A 15,026-nucleotide genomic window follows, 5' to 3' on the forward strand; every position below is an offset into this window, starting at 1 on the left:
GATTTAATTGAACTCTGCCTGCTGCTACACAATTTTCCAGACATATTGAACAGCAGTCTGGGTTTTCCAGACCATTATTTGCTCTTTGTTCCATTATGTACATGTCTCTGCAGTTCCTTGCAGCCATATGGGCTCATGTAAATATACCAAAGTCACCAACAACAGCTTCAGTTATAAATAGTCCTAGGACATAGTAATCTAAGTTTCAGGATGAACAGGTGTTAAAATTGTAAGCATCTGTGAGAAATCAGCATTCTCTAACACCCTCTGATAAGGCTTGCATGCACATTAGCAAAAGCTCACCACAGCTCCTTTGGCACATTTAATTCAATTTAGCATTAACAAAACTATGGAAGTTGAAAAAAAGGACAAAAACCTTCATAAGCCTTAAAACAGCTTCCCCATGCCTCTTGGGATGCATATACTACCATTTTCCCCTAAAATGGTGATCTTGATAAAGATATCCTTTTATGCTAATATAAAATGTTATTAGCATTCAGCAGTGGAAGCTCTGGAGAGCTATTTCTAACAGTTTAAAAATAGAATTTAAAAATGTTCCTTTAAACATCACCAAGGGAAATTGCACAGTCAGGAGAGAAATTGCTTACAGTTATGCACAAACCCATGGTACTTAAGAGGAAATAAAGGCCTTCAGTCACAGAGCATCCATTTATGTCCTTGGGAACACAGGGAAAGGAGAAAAAGAACTTAAAGCTAAGCATCTGCAATGTCTTTTTGAGAGTGGGTTCGAAGAACTTGATGTAAAACAATTGTTCAGATACAGTAAAAAGAGTATAGACCTGTGGGCAGAGAATGAACAAATGACAATCAAAGGCCATGTTCTTTGGATGCCCAGGCAGGTCAGGAATCTCATCATCTGTAGTCATTCAAAGGAAAAAAATATTTCCTCTAAACATCTCTGTCTTCTAGACCATGGGAACCGTAGTGACCATAGGCCTCTGCTGAGAATCTTTCTCTTCTCTGGGCACTCTCCAAGCATCAAGGAGCAGTACAGCATAAAGGTGCAGGGGCTCAGCTCAAAGCTCATATCCAGGGATGAACATTATCTAATACAGCACTTTTCCACCACCCTGAATAGTTTTAAAAGGCTCCTTAAGATCCTATGAAGGTGAGAAGCAGAGCACAGAGATCAAATCATGATGTGGTGAGTACTGATACATGTGTGAACCCTCCTCTTAAGCCCCATCACAAAATCATGAGTATGTATAGATTGCAATGAGCTATGGATGATTCCATTTTAAGAAAGAGGAGGATAATTCTTTATAAAATAACATTTTGCCTTTATTTCCTAAGAGTGCAGGATAACTGATGCTTTCTATGTCCGAAGTAAAGAGAAATAGAAAATGCTGCTTACATTCCAAAAACAGGACTCAGTAGAAGCCAACTCTGGATATCATGGTATTTCCTTCCTCCCCAAGCCCTTCTTTTTATCCCCTACAGCCTTAGTTCATTGTTTAGTGCCATGTTACAACAACACATTTTTTTTACAAAGCCACTTAAAAGGATTTATTATAGTTCCACACCATACCACGTGTTTATTTCTCTTCTGAAATTATATTTTCTCTCTGCTAAACTGAAGGTAATAGCTGCCGAATGCTGATTAGGGTTTTCCTTATTTGATTACTGTTAATTAGAGTCAAGCATGTAGTGCATCAGACAGGAGGACTGCAGATCATCGTGACACTTCAAACAGCCTGTTTAACTTCGGCAGAGCCTGTTGGAAGTTTGGAGTCAGAATAAATCTTCAGCAGAGTTGTTTATGCATAGTTGTGTAACATTACACAGCATGGGGTACTGGACTGTTTGGTTAATTAGTTTAAGAGCCTGTCAGTGGCAGCTCACCTCCAGGTCTACCACTGGAAATTGCAATTAGCATGAAACAGTTTTCCTTTTTGGTCCAATTTCTCCCACACAAATCATTCTCACAGATGTCTCGCCTAAGAAACTCAGGAGCGCAGCCAGTCAGCATTCACTCACCCTCTTCCACTGGAGTCTCCGCGGGATGTCTACAGCAACATCAAAGGGCTAGGCTAATCCCAGCTGATCTTGGAAAAATTCCAGGGTTTCCTGAGGCTTTAGGGCTGTGATTAAAGAATACACCTGTCTGCCCCCGTAATGAGGTCAGACTATCTTTGCCAACAACAGGCTGCTTCTCTCCTGTGATGCAGCTCCTGGAGGAACTGTCAGAAGAAGGTGCAAGTACGAAGCAGTCAGACAGACATCCAGCATCAAGTAGCAGCCTCTACAAAGCCACATTTATTACAGAACTGCTCTCCCTCCCCCAAATCCCCAATCAACTTCCTCTTCTTAATATGGCATAGACTGCAAATGACATTTGGTGCTGAATTACTTCACATGCAAAGGCTGGAAGTTGTTGATATTGTCTGGGTTGGCTGAAGGCAATGTAACCTATACACAAGGCATTTCTGAAACAAAGACAGCTTAAAATTTACGTAAAATCCAAAATCAAAAGTAAACACTATCTTCTTCCCCACATACTCAGGGATATAGGCAATTAACAATTTCTTTGTACAAAGAAAGTCCACAATAAAGTTTCTACTTCAGTTTATAATTAAGTAATATCTTTTTCTATGTTCTAGATACTAGAGAACAATTTACCTTACAGCCTTATCATTCCAACTTACCATATTACAGGTGTTAAAGAATTAAGTTGGTATCCTTCTCACATCAGCCAACCGTGAGATATTAGAAGAGTGAAATTGACTGGAAAGAGAAATAAATTATTTCAATCAAGAAAATAGTTTCTCACACACTCCATGCTACTGACTTCATTAGTGGTCTCTTCTTTTACCTCATGCCAGCTTCACTATCTGCTCAGGCCCATCTGCCTGTGCTGATTTCAGGGTCAAGCAATTAAGACATTAAAGTCTTCTCCGTATATGTGCCACAATTATCAAAGAGAATAACTGGTATTCATTACTCACATATAAAATTAACTACATTGTATGTCAGGCATAGACAGGCCCATCAGATGGCCCATCAAAAACAACCCCCTTTGTTTTCAAAGGATTAATTATTTTAAAAAATGTTTTAAAATATATGGGATTGAAGATAAAGACATACTCTGGAGAAAAGTTTCAATTTCTTAAGTAAGTATATCTTTTGTATATATTTAAAACTGTTTCAGCCTGTTCAGAAACTGCAGGAAATTCTTCTTCTAATTTTTTAATCTCAAAAGTCAACAGGGTTTTATAATCATGGTGCAGAAATCCTAAAATCCTGATCTGTGCATTGTCAAAGCAATAGTAGAAAATCCTGTCACTTTTTCCTTTTCTACAACTTTCAAAAAACTCAGATGTAGGACTAAAGATACTCTGATCATTATACTCACGTTTAGTAAATATTCTATGATTATACTATAGTACATCATCATCTCAAGTACACTGCTTGGTTTTATTTCTGGATTTGTTAGTTATCAGTTAATTAAAATGCCCTTGGTTCTGCCATGCCTGCAGTCATGGAGAGTTATTTGTATTCTAGGAGACAGCTAAATCACAATCCACTTGCAGACACCAAAGCAAGGGTGAACACAGCCAGACCAGTGTGGTGATCTGCACTTCAGGCTGGGAGACATTCTGAGAGCCAGAAAGAAGGGGATGTTTCTCTTATCATTTGCAGTAGGAGGGTGCTGGGGTGTATTGTCTGCCACCACCACCAGAACACAGCTTATACAGCTCTACAACCAAAGGCAACTTCAAAGCCAACAGCTGAAATCACAGAGCACAAACTTTGCTTTATGTGAGTTTTGTTAGTTTTTTTTTCTAAGGATAATTACAATTACATTTTTATGGAAAATGTGTGTGGTGCATTGTTCTAATAATGCAATAAAAAGTGTAAAAGAGAATGGACTTTCAAAAAGCTAAGAAAAGCTAAGAAAATTCAAAGGGTAATATATCAGCCCTGTATATCATTTAAAGATATTAGACAACCCAGTAACATCAGTACTTAATTAATGATTAATTAATGATTAAGGAGAGAAGATCCCTCTTTCATCAGATACCTACTTGACTACACAACTCAAGACTACAGAAATACCTGATTTGCCATGAATTCAACTTTTCAACTCTTAAATCTCCAATTATGCTTTCACTGCATTTACAACAAGCATTTGAAACATCACAGAATTCATTTTAGGGAATTTCTTCAGTTATGCTTTTGTCACCATGAACGTATGAACTGTCAGCATATGACATTTCCTACAAAACTTTGGATGATCTTTTTTACTCCAGTGTTGGGAAGCTCCATGACCAGCAAGCTGAGGTAAAACATATCTTTGGGGCAATTGTGGCACAAGTTTTGTCTAGCTTATGATTAATGGCTAGCATGATGAGCCTTGGCCCTGATCCAGGTAATTGATTTTTGCAGGCTTCCCTTAGAGATGCCAGAAACAGGCAGGAGAGCAGGGCAGATGACAGGATCCTTCATATGTCCATCCTCCCACCCTATTGGCAGCTCCTTCTGCTTCCTACTTAAGAAAAACTTACTGTCTGCCATAATTTGTGCAGGAAATCTGCTTCAGTGCAAAACATCTACATGGCAGAAGTAGTTTTCCTGATGTCTACCTGAAACCTTCCTGCCCTTCAGGACCCTACTAGTGCTGAGCTGACAACATGCAACTCTCATTATACACCACTGGAGATGTTTGTCTTCTCCTCATCAACATAACTGTTGATTACCTTTCAGCTTGTGAACCCCTCCAAGATCATGCTATAGGATTGATCATTCATTTTTCTACAAAGAAATTCCTCCCTCTTTAGTAGCATCTTATTTGTTATAGCCAAGTTCTCATTTTGTAAAGATCATTTTCAATTTTGACCTCGTCTTCTGTCATTCTTGCAGTCCATCCTAGCTTCAAATCTGGCAACACACAGGCTATTTTGAGTTGTATTATAGCTTAGGCAAGTCCTTGCAGAATCCCAGTCAGTTCTTTAATTTTGACAACTAACCACCAACAGTGATCAAAAATTTTCAAAACAGCCTTTCATCCCCCTTATTAATTTCTTCCATATTATGTTTCCCAAGTCTGCTAATTAAACTGTCATATAGGACAGTGTACAAAATCTGAGCAAGTCAGGGTCCACGGCACCTACCATCTCTTTTCTAACCACAATGCCTCTTACCCTGGGAGAATTTGAGAAGAAAATTAAATTAGTTTGACAAATTTTTTTTTAACAACTCCATGCTTACCTATTAGTCATTTTCCTGTGTTCTTTTCAGGTTTGTTGCCTTGAATGTTCTTGGCAAAAGTAACATAGTACTGATATTAATAGCAAGATTCATCCCACACTTAATAACAAGCTTCATCCTAAATTCCTTTATTAAAATCTCACAGAATGTGAGAACTGACATCACCCAACTGTAGAGACCACAAATAGAGAAATATTCAGTTATCTGTAATTTTTAAATTAGACAAGTGTGAGGGTAAGCAAATAATAAATTCTCCAGTGTATTAAAACAGATGAAATTAAACTGGATGAATAATTTCAGTTGTCATAATTATGAATTTAGAGTATAAAGAAAAAACTTAAAAGACATGGTATTAAACACATTGCCAATAATGCTGAGCCTCTCACTGAAATGTTATGAAGTGAGAAAGCCACATACAAAATAGATTGATGGTTTTGTCCTAATTATCTATTTTTGAGGCTCACTATTTAACCTTTTATTTACTGCATGCTAAAAAGTTTCTGATTATCAGAAATGTCAAGTAAAAGCATTGCTATCTGTTTTACTATAACAGGAGCACTCCACAGAATAGAGACCATGGATCCCATGGAGGCCCAGACACTACAATGTCCTATATGGCTCTGAAAAACTTTCCCATTTTTTGTACTAAAAGCAAGCTCAGGGAACATGCTCCAGATCCAGCCTGCACAGAAGCTCTCTTTGATCACAGTGTTCTTGTGCAGTCCTTCTGAAATGAAGAGAAATATGGCTGTGGCTGTAAGAACAATTCTGGCAATTTGGTTACTGATGATGTGTTCTCCAAGAGCCAAGACCAGGCCTATCATCCACAAGGTACCCATAAATTACAACAGAGGAACATACAGGCCAGATGGAGCTACAGGGTTACATGAACACTCTCAATTAATGACCCTACTCTTCACACTCCTGACGTTCATTTCAGTCATGGAAAAAGTGAAATTTCAATAAGATGAGGAGATTAGCACTAGAGGACTTCCAAAATGTTCTATTGCATTTCTATCATGAAAAGCTGAGTATGTAAGTGACAACTGCATGTGTCAGTTACAACCAAGGATGTAGCCTCAAGGAACCATCACACTACCAAGACTACTTGAATTATGCATGAAAGATTGGATTTTAACCCAGCATCCAATCCAATTTGAGGTCCTTCACAGCTGAAGTTCTATCCACTGATAATTTTACACTCTTTCAAATCTAGAAAGATGTTGGAGGAGAATAAACTGCTTCTGTGAATACTAAAATCCATGAAATCCCAAAATAACAACACCACTATGAATAGAGGTAAGCTCTACACTTGACAAGAACAGTTTTGGTTGTTTTGTATATAAATAGAGGGACTGAGAATAGCTGAAAGACACTACCTCAGAAAGAAGACTTGATGTAGACATTGTAAAAGAAGGCTGCAGGGCTTTGTTTGTTTTTACATTCACAGGCACTCTCACCATACTTTTAAATATATTATCAGAACAATTTGTTCCTTTACCTCTGCAGCTTCTATTGTTTCCTCCAGCTGCTATGCTAAAAAAATTCTGTGTTTGAAATCTAATCAAGCCTGAAAGTATCCAGCTCACAGCCTGTGCTTTTATTGCTAGTTAGTCTAAGAAATCAAAGAAAAATGACTACAGTTTTCCCTTAAGACAGCTCTGATCTTGGAGAGTAATGAAAGGTGTTGTAGGAAGGAAGGGAGACATCATACATGGAGACAGTGACAATGAAGAAAGATGATGCTAAGGATTAAGCTGAAGTTAAGGACTGAGCTTTGAATTGTTCTCAGCGTAGAAGATATGACACTCAATAAGACTATGTCCAAGAGACACAAAATTGAACCTGAAAACAGGCTCTGAAGTATTTCAAAAGGAATGTTGCAATCAATGATGACAGTGTGTGAGTAGGTTTGGTTCAGCTGCAAGGCCAGAAATATAACAGAATCCAATCAAAATGCGGGGAAAGGTGATGGCAGAATTCCTGGAAGATGTAGTGTTGAATAGAGTACTTCTGTGTTAATGGAGCTGAGACTAAAGCTTTGAGGAGGCTAGGTGGGCAGAGCTCCTTCCAATGAAGAGCCCCTCTTTCCCAGCATGAGGGCTGCCCTGAGTCATTAAACAGATATTGAATGGCTTTGTCATCTACTGCTGCAGGCCTGAAAGTTGTTCTGCCCAGCTGGCCTTCAGAGTGAATGTTTATTCCAAACCATGCGCTATCTACTAAAATTAATTCAGAAATATTGAGTGGACAGTACTCTTACAATCATAAATGGGGTAACTTGTTCATGAAACAAAGAGAAAAAAAAAAATATTGAAATATAATTTAAAAATTCATGGAAAACCTCTTCGTTCCTGGCTTCATCCCTACACAAAACAGATGCCAAGTATTTACCTATCATTTTCAGGGCTACATCCATTGAAAGAGAAAACCCAGTCATTCTCACCAGTGCTCAACTGTTCTGCAGATTAATACCTCATAGAGATGACAAAAGGCTTGGAAAGTTGGGGTCATTCAGTCTGGAGAACAGAAGGCTCTGGGGAGACCTTATGGGGCCTTCCAGTACTGGAAGGGGTCTTATAGGAAAGATAGGGACAGACTTTTTCGCAGGGCCTACTGTGATGGAAAGTGGGGTGGTGGTTTGAAACTGAAGATTTCAGTTATAGCTTAGTTATAAAGAAGTGATTTCTTACAATGAGACTGGTGAAACACTGAAACAGGTTTCTCTGAGATGTGGTAGATGCCCCTTTTCTGGTCTCATCAACCTGGTCTAGTGGAAGATGACCCTGCTCATCACAGGAAATTTGAATTAGATGGCCTTCAAAGGTCCCTTTCAACTCAAACCATTCTGTGATTCTTTGATTTCTGTAGGTGATTTTCACCCATGTATACAGCACCCAAGAGCTGCCACACGTATTCTCAAGGTTTGTGCTAACCTGCAAGAATCTCACAGATAAAACCATCTAATTGTAAGCATCAATTTCCAATGATCAAAATGACTTTGTTAAACAACTTCATAATGACAATGGGCAGAATCTCCTGCAGACACAAAAAGAAAGCAGAGCTGGATAGTCAGTATTCTCAGTTTGTGGCAGGAGAGGCCTTTGCCTGCATTGTATTAATCTTCCCAGAAAATAGATTATTTCACAGCACAGATTTGTAAGATGTTTAATTTTTTTATTACTGCCTGAGCAGCTGAGGACACAGCATTAACTTTTGCTCCAAGACAATGCAGCCTCTTTCTAAAGAACTTCTCCCCAAGTTTGGTCAGCAGTAGATTCCTACTCAGGCTCCAACACACCCTCTTTAAGCAATAAGCAGAGAGATGTTTCCAATAACGCTTTGCAACCCCTGCTGCGAGGGTGCAGAGCAGAGCAGGGCTGCCATGGGGGCTCATCCAGGCACAGCTTCCCCCAGGAACAGTCCTTGAGGATCCCAAGCTGGTTGGTGCCCAAGGAACCCAGCCAAGCAGATGGGCTGGGGTTCCTGACTCTGCTCAGGGGTGGATAAGGGCCACAGCCGAACCAAAATGTCATCCCTGAGATTCTCAGGAGAGGCTGGACTTGGAAATTAAAGCCAATGGATGGCTCCAGAGCCAAACTACTCCTGGCAGCCAAGATTTCAGGAGCTACTCATCTTGCTACCGTGACTAAAAGGAGCCATGGACCATTTCAGTCAGCTGTTGTCAGGTCTTAAGCAGCTTGTTTAACCATAACTCTCTATATTTGTCCTTTTACTAAATTTACATTTGGAAAGCAGCTTAAAGCTAAAGAACTGAATTAAAGTAAAATAACAGTCAAGCTTCTCCTCCTCTAAACCAAAGCAAATTTTTGATGTGGCCTGTAAGCCAAAAATCTGGATTAATTCTGCCCTTAAGCATGAATAGAATCTTTGGGCATGATGACCAGCAGGCAGTGACCCAGAAGCTCCTACTCCAATTTAGGAAACTTGTCCCTGACCAATGCCTGAAGACTAAGGCAGAGGTCTGAAGGAAACCCAATTCCTTATCTCCTTATCACATGTTCCTGTGGCTATGTCATTTCCAGCAAGGTTTATGCTGACTAAATTTTTGTGTATCCTGTAGCATAAAGAGAGCAATAACAAACCTTCTTCTCAAAAAACCTGACATGCTTAAACTCAGTTCCCAAAGTCAGAGTGACCACAAGTCATCAGAGGTCTGTCTTCATTGTCTTCCCAAGGTTTCAAAATTTATTCTTTAACAAAAATTTTAAACTGCAAAGTATCGTTTCAAGTGATAAATAGTGTTCAATACTTTAATTGTAATATTAAATAGGTAAATTTATTTATCCTATTTTGCAAATCAAGTACCTCATATTGATCTAGAAGCACGCTCTATCAAAAGTAGTTCTCAATAAAAAACCCTAAGTTAATGATACTTCCCTTGATGGCTGGTAATAATAAACCAATTTAAAACCTGTAATTTTATCCTAAGTGCACTTAAGAATATTACTATTTTTACCACATTATAGCAGGTTATATTCAAGTTTTTTTCTAAATTGATACCTCCACACAAACATAAGCAATTAAACAGTCATTATTCTACTAGACCTTAATTAGCTCCTCACATTAGAAATATCCTGAGATTTCTCTCAGTATAAGGGTCTGTAATTAGTGTAATTAAGATAATATTTTGATTAGATGTCTTCAATCTTTTAGGCCACATAATTAGAAATGGAACACATTTTAGAGTGACTGTCCTTTGGAAAAGAAACTCAAGCAAATAAACCAAAGAGTCTGATGGACTCATTTGTTCTGCATCGTCAAACTGGCCCTTCACCCAGCCATGTTACCATTGCCTGGCAAGCTGCACCCAACTGCTCGAGAAGGACAAATTTGGGCCCCCTGTGTGGAACAGCTGGCTCACAGCCAAAGACTACAACAGAACTATTAGATCAGAACAGGAGGGTTTAGCTGACTCACAGCCTCATCCTGGGAGTCCAAAGCATTTTCATCATTACCTTGCAGAAGGTGTTTTACTGTGGGTGAAATGAGCTCCAGCCCCCACATTTTCATTCTCAGCTATGTTCTCCCTTCAAAGTTTGGTCCTTAACATAAAATACTCACCATTGCTCTTCCACTTCTATTTTTGTCTTTATCCCCAGTTTTACTAAGAAATGCAGCACACTTACAAAAACCAGAAGCAAGAGGAATCTCAGAGGAGAAATATACAACAAAGGGGGAGAGATATGGTACCTTGCATTTGAATCAGTGTTCTTTGCCCTGACTTAAAGCTCCAACTATCCTTGGGGGAGTCATCAAGGTATAATTTTGTTCCTCCTGAGCTGCCATTTTTCTATTTTAGACTCCTGCCCATGACTACAGCAGAGCTGCAAAAGTCTAATTGTGAGTTGAAAATGACACATACCTCTTTTCTCCTCTTAACCTGAGAGATATTTTTCTCTTTTCTACAGCTTCTTGTTTTAAGAATGACACTTCAGTCTATTATATTTTTAAAAGTGCTTGACTAAAACATAAAGGCAAGTGGTATTAAATTAATCCTCAATACTCAAAAATTGATAGCAATCTTCATATGGAATTCAGCTGTTTTCCTTACTCTGAGTGACAATTCAGCACTGCATCTGTAAAAACAGGTCTTTGAATGTTTACTTGTAGGCTGAACAGAACACAATAAAAAAATTTTAAAAATATATATACCCCTAAATCCCTCTACATTTTAAAGCTCAGAAATTATGAAAGACCAATGAGGGAGAAATTAAGAGTCTCTAATTAAAATTCTTGGGGTTTTGAACTTGCAGAAATTCAAATTCAGTCAAAATTCTGAGAAAAAAGCAGACAACAATCCTTGGTATCTTGCCTAGTTCAAACCTTAAAATTACAATAACACTTGTTATACAGATTTTAGCAATCCAGGAGATAATCCTTCCCTCAGTGTCCTTCCACAGAATGGACTGCCTTGTTTTAAAAAGTCACCATTAAAACCAGAACATCCAAAAAATTAATTTTCATTGCAGTCTAAAATGCTATCTAAAATTGATGTAATCTTTCTTTTTCCTCCAGTCCATGATGCTGGAGCGGTACAGACCAGAGTGGCTCTGGTTGAAACAAAACTTTCTCTCTTTTTCCCATAGTAAAGTCTAGGCTAAAAAGCATTTTCAGACCTGAAACTTGCCTAGGGAAGTTTTACTTTAAGATTCCATTCTGTTAATTCTCTTAGCCTGACCCTCAGCACAGTTCTCCCAGCTCTCATCTCCAGCTCCATAAAGCTACAGCTGCAAAATGCCATTATGAGAAAATCAGCATAGAACTGTCAAATACTCTTAAGGATATATTAAGCTATTTCTTCTTCAGAATTTATTTATTTTAATAAAGGAGAATTTGAAAGAGATTTTATAACTAGAGCACGGCAGCAAAAATGCCTTTCTCACACTTGTATAATCTAAATCACTTGAAAAAGCAGTTAATCACATCAACCACTTCTCTACTTGCTGGCTATCCAACAATTCTTATTATTGTCTCTTGGCAAATGAGTAAACATCTGAGAGACACTGAAATATTAATGGTTAAGGACTCAAAAACTCAGCCATCTGCAAAATCAGAGGGTGCTTTACTGAGGGCAGATTTGCACCCCTCAAATGAGAGGGAGAAGAGTTTTTGTGTGGTGGCAAAACCTCTGATCTGCATAAGACAGAGGAGGTGAACATCCCTCACCAGAGAATGACCTCAACAAACCAACCTTTCTTTAGCAACAAGCTGAGCCAGATAAGGGACGAGTAAAAGACAGATCTGCTAGGTGGGACAATGGTTTTTATCATGCCAATGTCTCCTCCCTTATCCACTTGCCTCAGATGTAAAACTTTCCCCTGGGGAAGCACCAGGACATTCACATGCAGGCCTGAAGGTATTCATCCCTTCTGATGGGGCATAACTGGCTCAGTGAGGCAGCTCTCATGCCTTAGAAGGGGTCATAAAGCATCAAAGACCCCTGAAGTGCCCCCAGACTCATTTCTGGGGCCTTCCAAAAGAGGACTCCACATGATCGACAGTGTTGCATCAGGCAGTGTAAAACTGCCCCCCAGGAGAGGTAGCTGGGTGTTCCCATGTAAAACTAAGTGTATATTAACCCATTGAACTTTGTGTTTCATGGGCTTCTCCCACCCCTGACATCACTTCAACCAACAGACATCAAAATTGCAAACATCAAGTCTCATCACTGGAGCTACAGTGGTGATATCTTTCCTCTCTGCTATCTACTCTTACCCTTTTTTCTTCCTTCTTTTCCTTGTGCCCTTTCTGAAGTGCTTTCTTTTATGCTTTGATATTACTATATTTCTATAGATAATAAAAACACCCAGCTGCATACCCCCTTTCCTTTGCAACCAGCACATATATATTTATTTATGAACACCAATCACTCAGTGTCATTTCATTCTAATCCACCCCAAATAACCTATTAGCAAGAACCTAAGTTACCCTTGGCTCTGGAGGCAGATCATGTACAACCTCACACCGTTTTCACTATACTTCACCTGGCACATTCACTACACTTACAAGTCATCTACCACTCTGAAAAAGGAATGATTTATGCTCCATTACATTTACACACAATTAGTCCTCCCAGAGGATTGTCTCTAGGATAAGAGGCTTAATAGGAAATGGTGGTAAGAGAATTTCTGAAGGGGGACCCAATTCCTTTCACAGGTTCCTTAATGAAAGACACATGATCTGTAGGCAATTGATTCTGCTTCTCCCACAAGTCTGACATTTTTCTCAGCCAGGCACAACACATTCCCTGTATCACCAAACAGAAAGAATGGTCACTGTAGGTATCTGCCTTGAGTAATTTAACAGTGGCAGTCTGTCAGGCACCTCTGACATGCCACAGACAAGTATTTAGTCCAGTTGTTTGGAAACTGATGTAGCAATACTAAAGGATGTCATACAGCGAATGCAGGGATTAAGCAAATCCTTTGAAATGGATGCCAGCTACTATCCTGAATCTCATCAGTAGGTTTCTCCTGAAAAGGCTTGAGCAGAGACATGCCTAACAAAGAGAATTCCTTCCTCATGAAGGAATAATAATACCTTTTATTCTGCAACCATTTCCCTCCAGACCTCTGGAAGCTCAAGAGGTGAGTACAAGAGTAACAAAAGCAAAACCACCCTGCAATTTCTGACCACAATGTCAGCAGAAAGAGGCTCAATCACAAAGCAAATGAAAGAAATATGCAGCACACCTGGATTTTATTCATCCTTGTGTTCCTTGGGCTCAGCTCTCAGACTCCAGAACCAAACCAGGTATTTGTGCATTTTAGGTGAACTGAAGTTGGCTAGGGTTCAGAACAGGGACTTTCAGGTGATGTTGACTTGGTGGATTTTACAACCAGCAAGACTTGCCTTTCCTCCAGATGAGACGTACCACATGCCCTTTTTCTCCATGCCTCAGACACTGAGGTTTTCATGCCTGCCTGGCACATTGCCTGCACTTCACTGATCTTCTCCAGACCATGCGGAGTTGTCCACTCCCTGACAGTCTGCAAAACATTTGGCTACATGAGCAACACATACATACAATGTTAAGAAGGATTCTCATTTATCCACCAAGTATCCAAATACAAAAAACCTTAAGTATCCATATAGGAAGCTACTATATTCAACTTGTTTGCTTCCACTCTATCTCATTATTAGCATTTCTCTCCAATACTGTAATGACAGACATTAGGAGTCAACACTTGATGCCCATTCTGAATACAAAAATATTTCATTACTGTTTCCTTTAAAGCTCTAGTTTATACCATACCTAGCCAGATGCTAAAGCATTCCTAAATCTCTGATGAAAGTTCACTATTTTCCAGATGTACAAGAACACCATTAAGAGAGAATTTGAGCTTGTGGGAACAGTTGTGCCTAAATTTTGATAAGAGGACACTACTTTAAGTAGTAGTAAGATACAAATATTATGCATCAACAACATTATTGAATTTATCCAGGATGGCAGTAAACTAAAAAGGTAGAGAGTACTACAAGTGCCATCTCTCCTACATGTCTTACTTCAAGCAGCTTGTCTATTTTCTTCTAAGTCAAAGGTAAGAAGTCCCAGATTTCTGTTTGCTGCTACTTTAGTAACAGCATGCTGGACAGATCTGCTCTTACAAGGATTCAGATGTGCTGAGACACTGCATAGTCCATGATGCACTTGCCCAGGAGAACTAAACTCCTCAATAATGGAAAGGTGAAATCTAAGTGGCTAATTTTATACACATAAATATTTGTCAATTTGGATCCATCTGCAGCAGCATATTTTTACTAAGGGAAGGTCAAAAAATTCCCTATTTTTTCAGTTATGAGTAGTATAGATACAAGACTGATTTATTAGCAAGACTAATTTATTAGCTCATGAGAAGGTAATTTTATTTTTAATATCTCTCTCAAAGCCCAATACTTCAGACAAAGTAATAACACTTTCTTATATCCATCCAGAAGCAGAGAAACAGTGTTTTCTCTGCTTTCATGTCCCTTAAAATGAGGAGGATGATTTAAAAAGTATGAAGGTTTAAAATCAAATGACACAATTATATGGTTCTCTATGTTATGACCTATACAGTCTGTATTCTAGAAAACTTAATCCACTGGGGTTTATGACACTTTAGAGATCCAGCTAAAATCAAATATTTGCTCTGCTCTCATCCACATGGTGCCTACTGCTGTAACAAGAATAGATAAATTGAAGCACTAAGATTCCCCAACATCTATACCACCTCCAAATATTTTGCATAATTAATTTATTTTCATTGAAAAATAAGTTGCTAAAGCACTGT

The 15,026-nt window shown here is 38.8% G+C and overlaps 1 protein-coding gene across 14 annotated transcripts in view; it reads right to left on the reverse strand.

Moving 5' to 3' along the window:
- Nucleotides 1-15,026, reverse strand: part of LOC111940482 (uncharacterized) — a 193,288-nt gene that overhangs the window by 80,559 nt on the left and 97,703 nt on the right. For 6 of the 14 annotated variants that reach the window (XR_015285094.1, XR_015285091.1, XR_015285090.1 and 3 more), the window contains 2 exons: nucleotides 2,667-2,745; nucleotides 1,999-2,201 (listed from right to left, as the gene is read on the reverse strand). The exons of 3 other annotated variants lie outside the window; for them this stretch is intronic. Coding sequence is in view for 1 of the 11 variants with exons in the window: in XM_086883282.1 (XP_086739408.1) it covers nucleotides 2,688-2,745; nucleotides 13,606-13,742 (195 nt within the window). In the remaining 10 variants the exon portion in view is untranslated. Of the gene's footprint in view, nucleotides 1-1,280; nucleotides 1,736-1,998; nucleotides 2,202-2,666; nucleotides 2,746-13,605; nucleotides 13,743-15,026 lie in introns of those variants that run through there. 5 more of the 14 variants (XR_015285097.1, XR_015285093.1, XR_002869534.2 and 2 more) reach the window with 3 other exon arrangements.

Source organism: Cyanistes caeruleus, chromosome 3 (genome assembly GCF_971803275.1).
Source record: "Cyanistes caeruleus chromosome 3, bCyaCae1.hap1.1, whole genome shotgun sequence".
In the NCBI taxonomy this organism is placed as follows: Eukaryota; Metazoa; Chordata; class Aves; order Passeriformes; family Paridae; genus Cyanistes; species Cyanistes caeruleus.